The sequence below is a fragment of the Haliotis cracherodii genome, unplaced genomic scaffold (genome assembly GCF_022045235.1).
Source record: "Haliotis cracherodii isolate W230 unplaced genomic scaffold, xgHalCrac1.p SCAF_23, whole genome shotgun sequence".
Taxonomy (NCBI): Eukaryota; Metazoa; Mollusca; class Gastropoda; order Lepetellida; family Haliotidae; genus Haliotis; species Haliotis cracherodii.
The window spans coordinates 13,820,721-13,837,868 of NW_027266279.1; the positions used below are offsets into that span (position 1 = coordinate 13,820,721).

Here is a 17,148-nt window from a genome sequence, read left to right on the forward strand (position 1 = left end):
AAACAAACCCATTAAAATACAAGAGGTTGTCGCTGTGTTATTGTCGTAAACTTTTTGAAACACCACATGTCTAATGGTCCACATTGCAGTTCTTGAGATTCCCTGCGCTTTTATATATTAATCGCATAACACGAGACATACTATCCGTGCCAAATGGACCGCCTCCGTGGTCTAGTGGTAGAGCGTCCGCCCGGAGAGCGAAAGGGCCGGGGTTCGATCCCAGGCAGCGTCAAACCAAAAGCCGTTAAAACATGGTGCTTGTTGCTACCCCCGCCTGGCGCTCTGCATTAAGGGGCTAAAACAAGGACTGGTCGGCTCGGAATCAGTATACTGTGTCTGAGTGGGGTATTCGTGTTAAATCGCGGCATAACAAAACCGGCATTATCTTGGGACTAGTACAAGAAGACACACAAGCGCATGCGCGTCACTATACAAGTGCAATTGAACGCAACGTTAAACCTCATTTCACCCCATCTTACAATATGGCCTTCATTGTGAAGCAGACTCGATAGAGATATCGCAGCTCGTCTCCACGCCGCTTGAGTCCGGTTTTGACAGAAACCAGCTGGAAATCACATAGTTACTTATCGAGACGTCACCATGCTATTTTCAACGATGAGCGGTAGCCATACGTATTGTAGCGTCTCTTTTATCACTGGTTTGTATTGGTTCGAACCGTTTATCTTTCACTTGAACCAAACACATAAAAACATAATCTTTTTTGTGTGTAACAGCCGAAACCAGGTTTCGCCAAGTGGGTGAGTTAATGGATATTGTTTTTCACAGCTTGAAACACTTTTCTGGCACACCAATCGACTTCAAACATCGTCTCAAAGGTGGAATAGAACCGGGTCTTCGGTGTGACGAGCGAACGCTTTAACCACTGGGCTACCCTACCGCTCTTACATGCTGTACCAATGAGCATTTAAGATGTCACATAAAGTGAGTTTTACTGTTATTTCAAGCCATAAAAATGCAGAATGTGAAGTGGTTGAAGTAAACAACGTGAGTCATGACCAACGCAGGAGATCCTGTTACCGTATTGTTTGTTTTAATCTCTCGTATTTGTAATATCACTTCCCTACTGAGCCGTATGAACAAGGTACAAAAATCATGTTTTTTTAATAATGTATTTACCTTTCAGATCTACAGAAGGTGTACATACCGTTGCGTCCAACACACATAAATAGATAAAACTAAATTTTAAAATGGGCATATGGTTAATTGACATTATTATCATTAAATGCCCTTAAATATAAAACGTCAAAGCCTGAGAATAACCAGTCTCGATTATTCGTCGAAACAGAAGGCAGGATAGCGGTGAAAATGATATGAATGGATCACTGAAAATCATTGATGACACCAGGGCCCACTTGCACAAAGCGATCTTAGCGCTAAGATGATCGTAACTCCCATACTTTAACAAAGGGTTACGATTGTCCTAGCGCTAAGATCGCTTTGTGCAAGTGGACCTAGGTTTTCGCGAAAAGGGAAAAAAAACCCATAATGATTGCAGTTTTTGTTATAATATTTTTTGAACCGTTGAACAATACGTTTTGGATAATTTTCAAAGAGGGAAAAAAACACGCCTTGCAAGATGTGACACAGGCTAATTTAAATGTGAACAGCAAACTATATTTATTCTTACAATGGCACAATTTTAGACGAGAAATGTTGACGTTTCCGATTAAATAAAAGAACACATTAACTAGACCACAATAGTGAACTGACGGGAATAGGCCAACTGATGACTGTACAATGACGTGAGTACACACGCCTTAAGCCCTGTAACCGTCTATCCTTAACCAAACAATGAACGTTCAAACGTGTGTACCAGATGCGATTAACGACGTTGTTTAAATAAATGGTGTTGCTTTGAGTATTTGTAGGCCACTTTGACTGGACTTGTTTGTTTGTTTACGTTGATGCTTTCAAGTTGTGTTCTGACCCTATAACGGATCTATTCTGAACTTGGACGCCATGTAACAACTTTTGTGTCCCGTCATGAGCTATTTAATCATTTGTTTATACCCTTGTGCTTAGACCGCCTCTGTGGCCTCGTGGTTGAGCCTCTGCCCGGTTCGATCCCAGGCCGCGTCATACCAAATGACGTTAAAAGATGGTGCTTGTTGTTACCCTGTCAGGCGCTCGGCATTAAGGCGCTAAAACAAGGACTGGTCGGCTCGAAGTCAGTATACTGTGTCTGAGTGGGGTATTCATGTTAAACTGCGGCATGGTATCTCAGTTTGCGATCGGCATTTGTCTTGACTAGTACAAGACACCACCCCCCCCCCCACCCCCCCCCACCACCCCACCCCCCCCCACCACCCCACACACACGTGCGTGCTATAATCTTGAACGCGACGTAAACCCCATTTCACCTCACCCTTATACCTTAATTAACTTTTTTACATTATTAAAACATAAACATTATCAGTTTACCTCGAGGGCCGCCATCCTTGAATTGAACCAGTACCAATGAAGGTAAGAATTTAGAATTTTCACCCACTTCCCCTCTCCCCAAACTCACTCACTTTGATTATTCGAAAGTGATTATTTTGGTAGCATCTTCACTTCAAGAGTCATAGCACGTTTACATATCAACAAGATAGAATAAAACCAGATTTAGGTTGATTTATATAATTCTCGACATGAGTACAATGTGTGAAGCCAATTTCTGGTGTCCCCCGCTGTGACATTGCTGGAATATTGCTGAAAGCGGCGTAAAACCTTACTCTCTCACTCACTCACTCACTCACTCACTGATTTATATATTATTGAACATCTGTGTCTATTTCAGGCTATATATGGAGGCACCGTTGGCCCAGTCGTCTGAGGCGAAGCAGTGCAGAGTTGCGTCCCTTAAAGTTGCGTGCCGATAGTCTATGATCGCAAGTTCGAATCCCAGATTCGCCCTGGTTGTGTTTCTAGGTTTGTCAGCACCATTCGCGTGGTTGCGGGTTTCACAGTGGCCAGTCAGAGATCTGCATCACATCGGGATTAACTACCACATTAAGCTGACACGCCGTGATATAACTGGAATACTGTTAAAAGCTGCGTTAAAACCAACTACCCCATTCATAGTGTTTAATTCACAATACTGGAGTTTTATACTTGTGCTTCAATTATTTAAAATCTATCCTTTCTTATAAAATACAATTGGAGGTGCAATAACCTTGCTTGTCATAAAAAGAGTGGAGTTATAATTATGTTGTGATGAAAAATGGTGTTGTTATTAAGATTTTTGTTATCAAAATGCGTGGTGCTATTACCGTGTTGGTCATAAAAAAGGGTGTTGTTACAACGATGTTTCTCATTTAAGTAAAATGTTTGGTGCTAAAACCGTGTTTATCATATAAAGGGTGTTGTTGCAACGCGTACGATGTTTGTCATTTAAGCAAAATGTTTGGTGCTAAAACCGTGTTTGTCATAAAAAGGGTGTTGTTCTAACAATGTCATTACAAATTGTGACATTATTGCCTCTGTTGTGCAGTTTAATATCTGTATTGTTCAGCATTATTTCCAGAATCATTTTAATGTGGCTGCAATGTAAAATTTCAGTGTCGTTTGGGCTTTATTGATTACCGTTGTAAGATATTTAACGAAACACTGGAGAATCATAATTAATAACTAAAATGACGAAAGCTAATGGGTTCTCTAGTTACTGTTCTACACAAGTAACACCATCAAGCACGATAGGATCACTGTTGAGTTTATTTTGCCTGGTTGATTTGAATGTATGCGATATAAGAGTAATGTTAATATTTTTTAAAATGGCTTTTTAACACTGAAAACATATTGTTCCACATGATCAAGAAGGACATTTGATTTGTTTTATCTTTACTGCCATCATTAAAGTGTAATATTATTAAAACTGAAATTTAAAAACGTTTTAAGAGGGAAAAAATGAACCTTATCCAGAATAATATTTTACTGATGCCTGGTTGAAAAGCATTCACCATGTAACATGTCTGGTTTAACTGGAGGAACATTAGCCATGTTCAACAATATAATGACATGCATCTTGTTCATTCATACATGTACGTGACCCACCCCTCCCCCGTTACACACAAGGGTCATTGACACATACACGATAAGCCGGACTGTCCCGTGCGTGGAGATGTCCAGTGTGACCTTGTGGTCAGGTCCAGCCAGTACAACAACGTGACACAAAACATCTCGTAACGGTGACATGACCGACGCGGGGGGTCTTGACGTATCGTCCTTGCGGATCTTGCCGATCGCCCTGTTAATAGCAATACCTACTCCAAGCGAACAAGGCACGCTACAGTGTTAATAGGTCATTACTTGTGAAGTAGCCCAACTGCCAAATACCACAATAGTACGTTTCGCCTTTGTTTGTGTTTGTGACGGGTGCCACCGGTCGGGCAGGTTACGCTCTCCTCCCGCGAACAAGTGCCATCATCATAAATAGGTTTTTGTTATTTGTTTGTTTGTTTGTTTGTTGTTTGACGGCGGTCTGTAAATAATCGAGTCTGGACCAGACAATCCAGTGATTGATATCATGAGCATCGATCCACGTAATTGGGATACGATAACATGCATCAACCAAGTCAGCGAGACTGACACCCGATCCCGTTAGTCGCCTCTTACGACAAGCATAGTCGCCTTTTACGGAAAGCGTTGTTTGCTGAAGGTCTATTCTAACCCGGAATCTTCACGGGGTCACTAATTGGTTATTCATAAACACATGCTCATGATACTGTCGGAATTGTACAATGGTTATGATTATGCAAAATGTTTTGTCGTTTTTATTTGAAATTTACGTGAACAATGTGCGTAACGATATCCGAGTGACTTCTTACACCCCTTCTCAAACCCTTCTTGCCCTTACAATGACAGTTGCCGAACTTATGCTCTTGCAACGACCGTTGACCTCTGACCTGACCAGGGTGAGGCCCATGACTCAGTTGTTGTTTTCATATCCCAACAATCCGTGTACCACGACGGGTATGGACGCTATAAAATACTGTGCTGAGAAAATTAATATGTCGGTTTTTCTGTGGCTTTTCTTTACGACGTTATATATAGGTCAGCTACTTTTATATACACTACCGGACAAAAGAAAGTATACACCCATGTTCGATGGTGGCTAAAAATGAAACAAACAAGAAATGTTCATTCGATGTTGATGTATTTCATACGGGTGTCATAGTTGTGTTTTAGACCTTATGTTTGCAGTGTTTTTGGCGATTGTTTTCAGTAACGGTTTGATAATTAATTGGTCAAATCCAACTTTCAAGTTTATGCTTTCTTTTGTCCGGGAGCTTATCATACACTGACGGTTGAAGAAGGAGTATATGATTAGTTGAGTATACTCATTCTGCGCTATTAACATGTATCACTAATGTCACGTCATAGTGTATATGACGTAACCTTATCAACGTGAGTGAGTGAGTGAGTTGGGTTTAACGCCGCTTTTAACAGTATTCCAGTTATATCGCGGCGTGTCAGCTTAATGTGGGAGGAAAGCCCGAAATGATGCAGGTCTCAGACGTTTACCACTTCGGTGAAACCCACGAGCACGGGTATGGTGCTGACAAACCTAGAAACATAATTGGAACGAACTGGGATTCGAACCCACAATCATAGGTTTCTGGCGTGCCCAAGGGACGCAACTCTGCACAGCGAATCGCGGCGCCTTAGACGTCTGGGCCACCCGTGCCCCCCACCTTATCAACGAGTGACGCCATGTTCTCAATAATAGAGAAATATAACGTCATGCTGCTTCACCAACATCAAACATTGCTAATCGATATTCAATAGTATATACAAGTGATGCTGTTTCAACAATCGATATTTCAGCTCTTATGCTTATTGTCACATGTTAACCGTTACACAACTGCACCAGCAAATGCGACATACATTTTATTTTGAAAAGTACGTCATTAATAATTCTAAACTTAACCACATGGTAAAGTGTGTATAGCTTTAGACATTCCTACATGTATTTACAGTAAAGGTGGATGTTGTCAGGAAGACAAGTATTCATTAGTGAGTGAATGAGTGAGTATGGTTTTACGCCGCTTTTTGCAATATTCCAGCAATATCACGGCGGGGGACACCAGAAATGGGCTTCACACATTGTACCCATGTCGGGAATCGAACCCTGTTCTCCGGCGTGACGAGCGAACGCTTTAACCACTAGGCTACCCGACCGACTCTCTCTCCCACCCCCCCCGACCAAAAAAGAAAAGAAAAGAAAAAAAGTATTCATTATATTTGGTTGCTATTGGTGACAAATTGTGAAGCGCAGATATCGAACTTCACTGTAATTTGTTCATTTTGAAAACACATTTAGCAACTTTATTGCTTGTTCGAAGGATTAGGATTGTTTGGTATCTATTGTCAACTTCAATGACAATCCCATATAACGAAACCCCGTGAAGATCCGGGGTAGAATTATAGGTCTTCAGCAACCCTTGCTTGCCGTAAAAGGCGACTATGCTTGTCGAAAGAAGCGATCGGGTGGTCAGTCTCGCTGACTTGTTTGATGCATGTCATCGTATCCCAGTTGCGTGGATCGATGCTCATGATGTCAGTCACTGGATTGGATTGCCAGAGTCGATTATATACAGACCGCCGTCATATAGCTGGAATATTGCTGAGTACGACATTAAACAACAAACAAACAAACAAACAAACCAATATCACGATTGCCAACACCGGCAGTATTTTTATGTTTTGCAATTAAATAATACAACAAAGAAGGACACTCCTGATTAAGCACGTACGATTACGAATGAGGATGTCATTAACTATGACTTTAAAACAGAAAACAATCTCACTGTTTTTGTTATTACACTAAGCACAATTCGTACATACCGTCCCGAATTAAACTGCTCAGAATGTGAATCATTTTAAGCATAGCCTTCGGCTAGCGTCACATTAACACAGGCGCTACTTCAAGTGATGGATGATGTCTCCGTCATAAGCTGATGCATGTATGTGTTTCATTGGAAGGAATGTCCCTCCGACGTATTTATGCTTTATCCTTTCCTGCGGTGAGTGAGTTTGAGTGGGTGAGTGATCGAGTTTGAGTGGGTGAGTGAGTGAGTTTGCGTGGGTGAATGAGTGGCCACTATTTCTAATTTTAGTTAGTTCTTACAAACATTAGATACATGCATTTAGGGTTGCTCTCAGTCATATTGTTTGTTTGTTTGTTTGTTTATTGTTTAATGCCGCACTCCAACCCAGTGATATCATGAGCATCGATCAACGCATTTGGGATACTATGACATGTGTCAACCAAGTCAGCGAGTCTGACCACCCGATCGCGTTAGTCGTTTCTTACGACAAGCATAGCTCTTAGTCAGAACCAGGGGCGGTGGGGAAGGCTAGTGGTTAAAGCGTTCGCTCGTCACGCCCAAGACCCGGGTTCGATTCCCGACATGGGTACATATGTGAAGCCCATTTCTGGTGTCCCCCGCCGCGATATTGCTGGAATGTTGCTAAAAGAGGCGTTAAACCATACTCACTCACTCACTTAGTCAGAACCAACACTACAGACAACAACGAGTGACCGAGTTGAGTTTAACTACGCTTGTATCAGTGTTTCAGTTACTAGTGATGGAGGCCTGGGACGTTTACCACTTTGGTAGACATTCGGATATCGTCACGCACTTCGTTCACGTAAATATATAATAAAAGCGACAAAACCCTTTGCATATTCAAATAACTTAAAGAAATATCTTATAACCGCAGACTTCATTGTACGATTCCGACTACATCCATCTTCCCTCCCGAGGCAAGAGAGTTAACTGACTTTAAAAGTCCAGTTTCCACCCTTGCCGAACTTGGCTGGAATTCCTTGGCTCTGTCGTAGCGCCACCAAGGGCTATTACAAGTTATGCCTTTCTGAGCCTCTCCTTTAGACCAATTGGATTCCACCTCTCCTATCAATTGCATTTGCTTGAAACAAAACAGTGGCGCCAAGTCAAGACGATCTGATCGATAATCAAGATCTATATTGTGATACAACGGGTCTTACATCACGCAATGCGTGAGCACCTCAATTAAAAACGTGAAAAGATTTGGAAAATATCTGTTGACAACGAGTTGGCGGTGCACATGCTTTGCAAATCCTGCAATCGACCGAAATCTGCACGACCGTTTACTGACCGGGTTTCAATTTCGATGCACGATTTTGATTGGACTATGCATAGACTCGTTAGTCCAGCCAAAATGTAACTCCATAATACCAGCCTAGTTCGGCAAGGGTGCTAACTGGACTTTTTTAGTCAGTTAACTCCCTTGCCTTGGGAAGATGGACTACATCATGAGCATGTGTTTATGAATCACTATCAAATAGTGATGATACCAGGTGTTCGCGAAAAGGTGAGCGTATCCTGTCCCACCGTTGGCACCCGTCACAGGCACGTGAAAGTCAAGTAATTTATCCACCTAATAATGCAATTATTCACCTCAGCTTTATTACTGATGCCTAAAATTTGGAAATGTCCTTCACATCTCCACTATAAAACGTTTGAACGCTTTACTGCGGCCTTGAATTTTATAACTCTGATAAAAAACCGACACTCTTTGAAATCTATGAGAAAGAGCATGTTAGATTGTACCTCAAAAGTTGTGAAAATAGACGTCAAAATCTGAGCTGCAGGGAAAGTTGTAGTCATCCCTCTTGTCATACACACTTGTGGCAAGTCTTTGTGTCCCTCTGAATCTTTACGACAGCCATGTTAATTTATGTATAATATTATTCATTGGACAATCTTTATGCTCGATAAAGTAACCACAATCAAGTATGTACATGCACCGCAGGATGCGTTGCAAGCATACCAGCAAGTCTCTCTCGTCGTGTCCTTTGTGCGCGCCGCAGATGTCGTGAGTCATATTGTTTGACACATTCGTCACCACTGGTCCCTTTCCATAACCTCGTAAGACTCGTCCCCCTATCGATGAATGTTATGTGCGAAAATACGACAAACCAATCAGAATGCGCGTATGGTTTCAAGTTCTTCTTCAAATAATCCCTCAGAAATAATTTTTGATTTTACGTATGTCTTGTATCTAAAAATATACCCAACACACAGTTACATGTGTTCAATCATACTGTATAATTCCGCATGTCCCCATGTGCTTTAAATTGCATCTCTAATATGTATAATATATGGGGAAATATATGTGAACCATTACGCAACGAGTTGACAATTGTTTTAGGTATGCCCGTTTGCGCTAAGACGAAACCCGGTCACAAAAATGGCCATGATAGGGGCACGAGTCGCTATTCGGCTTGTCCCGGAATAACACGAGTTGGTCACAAATGTGTTTGACACTCTTTCAATTATCTGGCGGTGTCAATGAAACCTGGAGCGCCATACACGTTAACCCCTTGGTGAAAGCCCCTGTTTTAAGCACGGTGGCACCCTGAAGACAAACCATGCAGAGTGAATCCAGGATTAGAACCAATAAATGTCAGATCCTGGAAAAGCTAAGGGACGCAACCCTGCAGATCAAATGACCATAGTTCACACGTGCCATTCACTGCAAAGTTTGTCAAGTATCGTTCAGTAAACGCAGTAACGTTCATCACTGATGATGAATATAATACCAAATGAACCGGTTATTTGATTGCGTCAAGATGAGTATGAGTTATAAACCGGATCTTATGACTCTATAGTGAGTGAGTATGGTTGTACGCCGCTTTAAGCAGTATTCCAGCAATATCACGGCGGGGGACACCAGAAATGGGCTTCACACATTGTACCCATGTCGGGAATCGAACCCGGGTCTTCGGCGTGACGAGCGAACCCTTTAACCACTAGGCCACCCGACCGCCCCTTATGACTCTATAAATAGGATGGGAGTAAACACGTTCTTTGGTTCTTTGGTCCGCAAGTAAACACGTTATTTGGTCCAGGTAGAAGTAACCACCATCTTTGGTTCAGGTCAGTACACCAGCAGTAAACATCGTCTTTAGTGCAGGTCAGTAAACCAGGAATAAAAATCATATTTGGTCCGGGTGAGTGGACAAGAAGTAAACACCACTTTTGGTCCAAGACAGAACTAAAAATCATCTTTGGTGCAGGTCAATATACCAGAAATAAGCACATATATAGTAAAAATCAGTATTTCAGACAGTTAGAGTATGGTTTTACGCCGCTTTTAGCAATATTCCAGCAATATCACGGTGGAGGACACCAGAAATGGGCTTCACACATTGTACCCATGTCGGGAATCGAACCTGGGTCTTCGCCGTGACGAGCTAACGCTTTAACCACTAGGCTACCCGACCGCCCCTCAGACAGTTAGAATCAATAGTTAATCCTAAAATATAATTAATATTGCCACCAAGGTATTTCAACCCCCCAAGTCCCCCCCTCCTCTCCCCCCCCAAAAAAGGGAAGTTACAGTCTGAACATTCAAACTTATTTTGGGCACGACAGCTGCCCCTAATTCTCTAAGCACATGTAGGTATTCGTTCAGTAGCCCACTTCAACACGATATGTTTGCATTTGAACTTCTATTGACACAGTAATTGTGACTGTCGATCCAACTCACTTGTAAAGCACTCGAACATCCCCATTCCCATTTTATACACGCGTACAAAGAGAGTAAAAGAACTCCACGCACCCCAGCGCGACCGTATCATACACAATTGAAACGACAAATAGGCACAATTAGCCAAACACTTAAAACGCCTGCAGTGGACCAGCTTAACATGAACAACTGCGGGCTTAGCGTTGCGCCCTGGCCCCCTCCTGCCTGACGCAGGTTAGGCCGGACAGGCACAACCACAACACAGTGTCATACATGTCATAACACCACAACGCCACGTCCGTCCCAAATCGTCCCATTCCGTAACCTCCAAAGAACTTTGCTTGTCCCGAATGGCCACCAATATCTCGAAACAGCCTCTCTGGTATGGGCGAAGCAGCTCCTATAGTCAATGCTGTTCTATACAGGTCATAAAAATACCTGTATCAAATATTGCCCTGCGGACTAATACGGTCGCGCTTCCGTACAAACATGTGCCACACTCAACTGACCCTCTCATGGTGTTTGTTTTTACTGTGTTTTCTATCTACATCAAACACCGTTGTGTCGAAGTCGAATTCGAAGGGGGGGCAACTAAAATACGTCGAGATATCCGAGGTTCGCGATCGACACAACCAAATGAGATACAGAAATAAGGAATACTCAGGGACCAAGCGTTTACTTCGAGACAACCTTAAGTTCGACACATCAACGTTCGACACAACGGTGTTTTTGTTTTACGGCATACCTTTACCCAAACATTATTTTGAGGTTGATTAAAGCACAATATCATGGTAACCCATCCAGACATGAAATGGATTACACAAATAGATATTGGACCATCATGAACTTATATCTTCTGTTGCTCAACAGAAGGGAACGAGCAAATGGCTACAGCACCGCCCTAACATATAGTAACAATAAGCATTGGAGCTGCCACAAAGAGAGAGATTTACCGGTTTGCACGGTCATAAAAATACAGAATGTGAAGCGGTGTAAGTTCAAATGACGTCATAACATGAATACATTTGGTCGGGGCGGGGTAGCATGCCAGAACCTAGACTGGCTTCAGTTCTCCTAAAGGGTACATATCTGGTGTACATCACCTCACTTTAAGTGGTTGCTGGTCGGGCGTAAACAAAGGTTATAAAGGTTAAAATGGGTCTATATGGATATTAGTCACGCACCCTAGGCCGGGATCAGGCCCTTGGGTACATATTTATACACCTGGCAGAGACCAGTGACCCGTATATATACACCTGGTCGACACCAGTAACCTGTATTTATACACCTGGTCGACACCAGTAACCTGTATATATACACCTGGTCGACACCAGTAACCTGTATATATACACCTGGTCGACACCAGTAACCTGTATATATACAACTGGTCGACACCAGTAACTCGTATTTATACACCTGGTCGACACCAGTAACCTGTATATATTAAACTGGTCGACACCAGTAACTCGTATTTATACACCTGGTCGACACCAGTAACCTGTATATATACAACTGGTCGACACCAGTAACTCGTATTTATACACCTGGTCGACACCAGTAACCGTATATTTACAACTGGTCGACACCAGTAACTCGTATATATACAACTGGTCGACACCAGTTACCGTATATATACAACTGGTCGACACCAGTAACCGTATATATACAACTGGTCGACACCAGTAACCCGTATATATACAACTGGTCGACACCAGTAACCTGTATATATACAACTGGTCGACACCAGTAACCCGTATATATACAACTGGTCGACACTAGTAACCCGTATATATACAACTGGTCGACACCAGTAACTCGTATATGTACAACTGGTCGAGACCAGTAACCCCTATTTATACACCTGAGCTAAAAGATTATACTGGTGTAACGGCACATGAAACAACGTGAGGTCACGTGGATCTAGGTTTGTCTCTGTCAATGTCTTCCCACGATATATGGAGTGAGATCATGATAAGGTAATGATGGGGTGTGGCGTCTGTGTTTCCTTGTTGCCAAAGGAAAACGATACATCACACTAGACCCTGACTCTTGGGTGATGTATGGGGATAGTTTGCTGTGGGGTATTTGAGAAAGACAAAACATATTCCAAATACGTGTCGGAAGAGACCTGTCATTACCGGAGGACGCGACGCCGCTTTTTTTTTGCATTTTGCGCCCAACGAATAATCGAGACTGGTTATTCACTGATGTTGACCGTGAAGATCCGGGGTAGAATAGGTCTTCAGCAACCCATGCTTGCCGTAAAAGGCGACTATGCTTGTCGTAAAAGGCGACTGACGGGATCGGGTGGTCAGGCTCGCTGACTTGATTGATACATGTCATCGATCCCAATTGCGTGGATCGATGCTCATGATGTCAATCACTGGATTGTCTGGTCCAGAATCGATTATTTACAGACCACCGTCATATACCTGGAATATTGCTGATTGCGGCGTTAAACAACATACAAACAAAACTGATATTGACGATTTATATTTACGAATCATGAAACATGATAAGTATCATACACAATGTATGGCGTTGTCATTCTAATCGTATTTAAAAGATATGGTGGACACGAAGGTACGCTCACTGAGAAACTATTTGTCATATTACAGTGAGCAAGGGACGCTACAAAGGGGCAGCTGGAGTGAGTGAGTGAGTGAGTATGGTTTTACGCCGCATTTAGCAATATTCCAGCAATATCACGGCGGGGGACACCCTAAATTGGCTTCACACACTGTACCCATGTCGGGTATCGAACCCGGGTCTTCGGCGTGACGAGCGAACGCTTTAACCACTAGGCTACCCGACCACGCAAGGGCAGCGTGAATTGAAAGGGTCGATGAAGTGAAGATGCAGACAAACAGGATGAGAAGATGTGGGAGCGTCTTACCTTGGATGAATCAACAAGACCACAATGGCTAAGGAGGTGTGTTATTTCCTGGGCTCCCCCGGGAGCTGACACACCCACCAGTACACTCATTATCGTATCTAGGTCAATACCAGCACATTCCATCCATCACGTTTCAATTCCATGATTCTTGTCTATTTCGGATTACGATTATATTCCGAATTTCAATCATTGGTAACAGGTGTTTGTGGAAGCATACATCATGTACAAAGAATACCACGCAGCACGGTGTTATGTTCAATAAATACATATTTATATGATGTTAATATAGTTCTTCTTGGCCCGTGGAGATCCGGGGTAGAATAGGTCTTCAGCAACCCATACTTGTCGTAAGAGGCGACTAACGGGAGCGGGTGGTCAGACTCGCTGACTTGGTTGATGCATGTCCTCGATCCCAATTGCGTGGATCGATGCTCATGATATCAATCACTGGATTGTCTGATCCAGAATCGATTATTTACAGACCGCCGTCATAAAGCTGGAATATTGCTGAGTGCGGCGTTAAGCAACAAACCAACCAACTAACTAATATAGTTCTTAGGATCTATATAGTGGACTATAGAGGATTATTTCAAACTTATTGTTTCAATACCGTTTGGTCATACTTTGTTACCCCTTTTTAGTATAAAGATACAAGTATTTAGGTTTTAATATACAACTAAAACAGTCGTAAAAAGAAATTAATTAAGTATCTGAATCATTGATATATATTTGTATATATACAATTTAAAACAAAACATAACATATTGCTTATGATCTGTAGGTTGTAGGTGATTCAATTTTATACATGTACATAAATTAACATTTACGGTCGAAGAATAAATTGAAACTTATTCAGGGTTTCGAGGAAGGACGATTTGCATCAATACATGTCAATAGATGTATTAGGTTGACTTCGACATGTACAAAAGTTCGAGGTAACCGTTTTATAATGAATGTAATTAGTCTATCGATTTCATATTGTTATGGTTTATCATAATTATTATTATTATTATGGTTTATTCGAATACAATATATGTCACAAAGGAGATCAGATTACATCACATGCCTTTATTAATATATTTTGTAAAACAAATCTAAGTTCATCTGAATGAACTAGGACATCGATTGTGGGTATGAATAGTAACTACGTTATATGGAGGTGATTAGTCCAGTAAAAAAACATGTGTAATTTTCAATAACCTCGCTATATGAGGCTATTGAGTGTATGCAGTGTTTGAGATCCAGACGATTTATGTGAAGGATCCAAGGATTTGCCACAGAAAATACATCACAAAATATATCACAATACAGATGTATGCCACAAAAGATATTCCCACTACATCCATCCCTCATCTATGCTCATACTGCCAATACATCATATACCCTGCAACAACAACAACAACAACAACAACAACAACAACAACAACAACAATAATAATAATAAGAAGAAGAAGAAGAAGAAAAAGAAGATATAAAATATAATAATTGATAACCTAACTTTAGATATGTTGAAATGAAAATGTACTGTAACTGTCGATACGAGAAAAGAAATATCGCGTAAAAAAACGGGAGCATGAATATCGCGTTTCATCGTTGAATCGTGACAGCCTCTTTTAAGAGGTACACACAACTCCATGTTATGTCATTACGCTGTCAGCGTCCTCGAGGGGTAAGAGTTGAGCTGTGGGAACCAAATGTGTTTAAGAAAACCGTGGCCACACTCTAATGAAAGGAAATGATCCCTACAAGCATGAGTGACGTTATATAAAGACGAACCATGATGTTTATTCATGCTTGAATATATTACCTGCAGATTGTGAGAAGGAGACAACATTTGAATATGTTGATGTGTACGTTTCGGTGTGTGCAATCGTTACATGGTGATGGTCATGCTGGAAATGCAACTTGGTTGTCACCATGCAAATTGCATAAATTAGTTGCAATGATAACTATATGCCAGAGGACGTTTATGCAACAAGCATGGTTTCAGGTTAGGCATCAAACCAGTTCGCTTATTGGTGATCTAGTTCTTTTACATGAAGACGTAACTAACTCTCAGTAACCAAGTCAAGAGACTGTTAAAATTTGTGTATATGTTATGGCGGTTAAACAGTCCATAAACAAAGACAAATACGTACAAAACAACTGAAGATATTTTCAGGTAAAAGTTGTAAAGATGGCAATCATTCATCCAGAAAAGCACATTTCTGATTCTGCTCACCTGTTTACTGGGTGAAAGTTTAAAAGTTTTCAAAGCTCAGCCTTCAACGGAATGTATGAGAAGTTTGAAAACAATCCCACGTTGGGGTGAACAGTAACGACCATATATTATGTCCAATATAACTAATAGTGACCATCATAATAAAAATACTCACTCTTTTTATCGTATCGCCCCCTGATTTCCCCCAAAGATCGTAAGATCCCTTTGTATTCGCCATGACCCTGTCTTTGTCACAGCCCGACTGAACGAGTCCAAACCGTGCGTTCTTAATGGTCTTGCAAGGCCGGGCGTATTCAGTAATTGACATCATCCGGAGATCTGCCTTTCACGCATGACATACATATTTACTTGACGTTGCCTTGGGCACCGTCGTACCACATGACAGAATGTGCGAATTGTGCCTTTCAAAGGAGAATAATTTGTAAAGCAGTTACGTACTGGTATATTTAGGTTATTACGCGAGTGTGTTTGGGGATGGTAAATATCCTGCATTAGGAATAAACATTGTATTTAGCAAGCCTTGGCCTTTGATATTTGCATCTCTATCCGCATATGACCCCAACGGATATCGTTTTTATCCGTTGGCTTTATCCTGCCGAGAAACCTACTCATTATATGATACAGTCTTTTATCTTGACGCTGAATAACCAAGTACAAACGATAGACTGGTAAGTAAAAAGGGTAATTCGTATTGACAATAGTGTATTGGAGGAGTCTACATAAGGAGAACAAGATTCTTTTTGTTTTCGACGTTTACGTCCGTTACACATGCATGAAACGTCAATTCGTAAATTCAAAATTATTCGCCTCAAAATGAAAGTGATATACCGTTAAAGTAAGACGAGTTCTATGGATGAACAACTTCTTTATTACAATTAGCGCGACGTTTCGGTGTAGATCCTAACACCTTTATCAAGTAACATCTATTGCTTGATAAAGGTGTTAGGATCTACACTGAAACGTCGCACTAATTGTAATAAAGAAGTTGTTCATCCATAGAACTCGTCTTACTTCATCACTCCAACTTCTAAATGCCACTGAAAGAAGTGATATACCGTTAGTCGCCATTTCACCCAATTTGAACTGATCGCCCCTTCCGGACGTATTAGAAAGTCTTGTACAAGTGACGTTATACCTTCCCCATCATAAGATAATCGGGGTATTACTATATCCGGACGCTTTTACTTAAAATGCTGGATAAAGTAGCGTAATATATCAAATATCACGTGTCTATTGCTACATCGCAAAAAGGAACCCTTTAACAGTTCGGGGGCACGGGTGGCCCAGTCGTCTAAGGCGCCGCGATTCGCTTTGCAGAGTTGCGTCCCTTGGGCACGCCAGAAACCTATGATTGTGGGTTCGAATCCCGGTTCGCCCCGATTATGTTTCTAGGTTTGTCAGCACCATACCCGTGCTCGTTGGTTTCACTGAAGTGGTAAACGTCTGGGCTTTCCTCCCACATTAAGTTGACACGCCGAGATATAAATGGAATACTGTTAAAAGCGGCGTTAAA

The 17,148-nt window shown here is 41.6% G+C and overlaps 1 protein-coding gene across 1 annotated transcript in view; it reads right to left on the reverse strand.

Moving 5' to 3' along the window:
- The window catches only part of LOC139471578 (sodium- and chloride-dependent neutral and basic amino acid transporter B(0+)-like), a 48,396-nt gene extending 32,451 nt beyond the window's left edge, over positions 1-15,945 (reverse strand). Inside the window, exon 1 of the mRNA XM_071253956.1 lies at positions 15,790-15,945. Within this exon, the coding sequence (XP_071110057.1) occupies positions 15,790-15,945 (156 nt within the window). The remainder of the gene's footprint in view (positions 1-15,789) is intronic.
- Between the last annotated feature and the right edge of the window lie 1,203 nt (positions 15,946-17,148).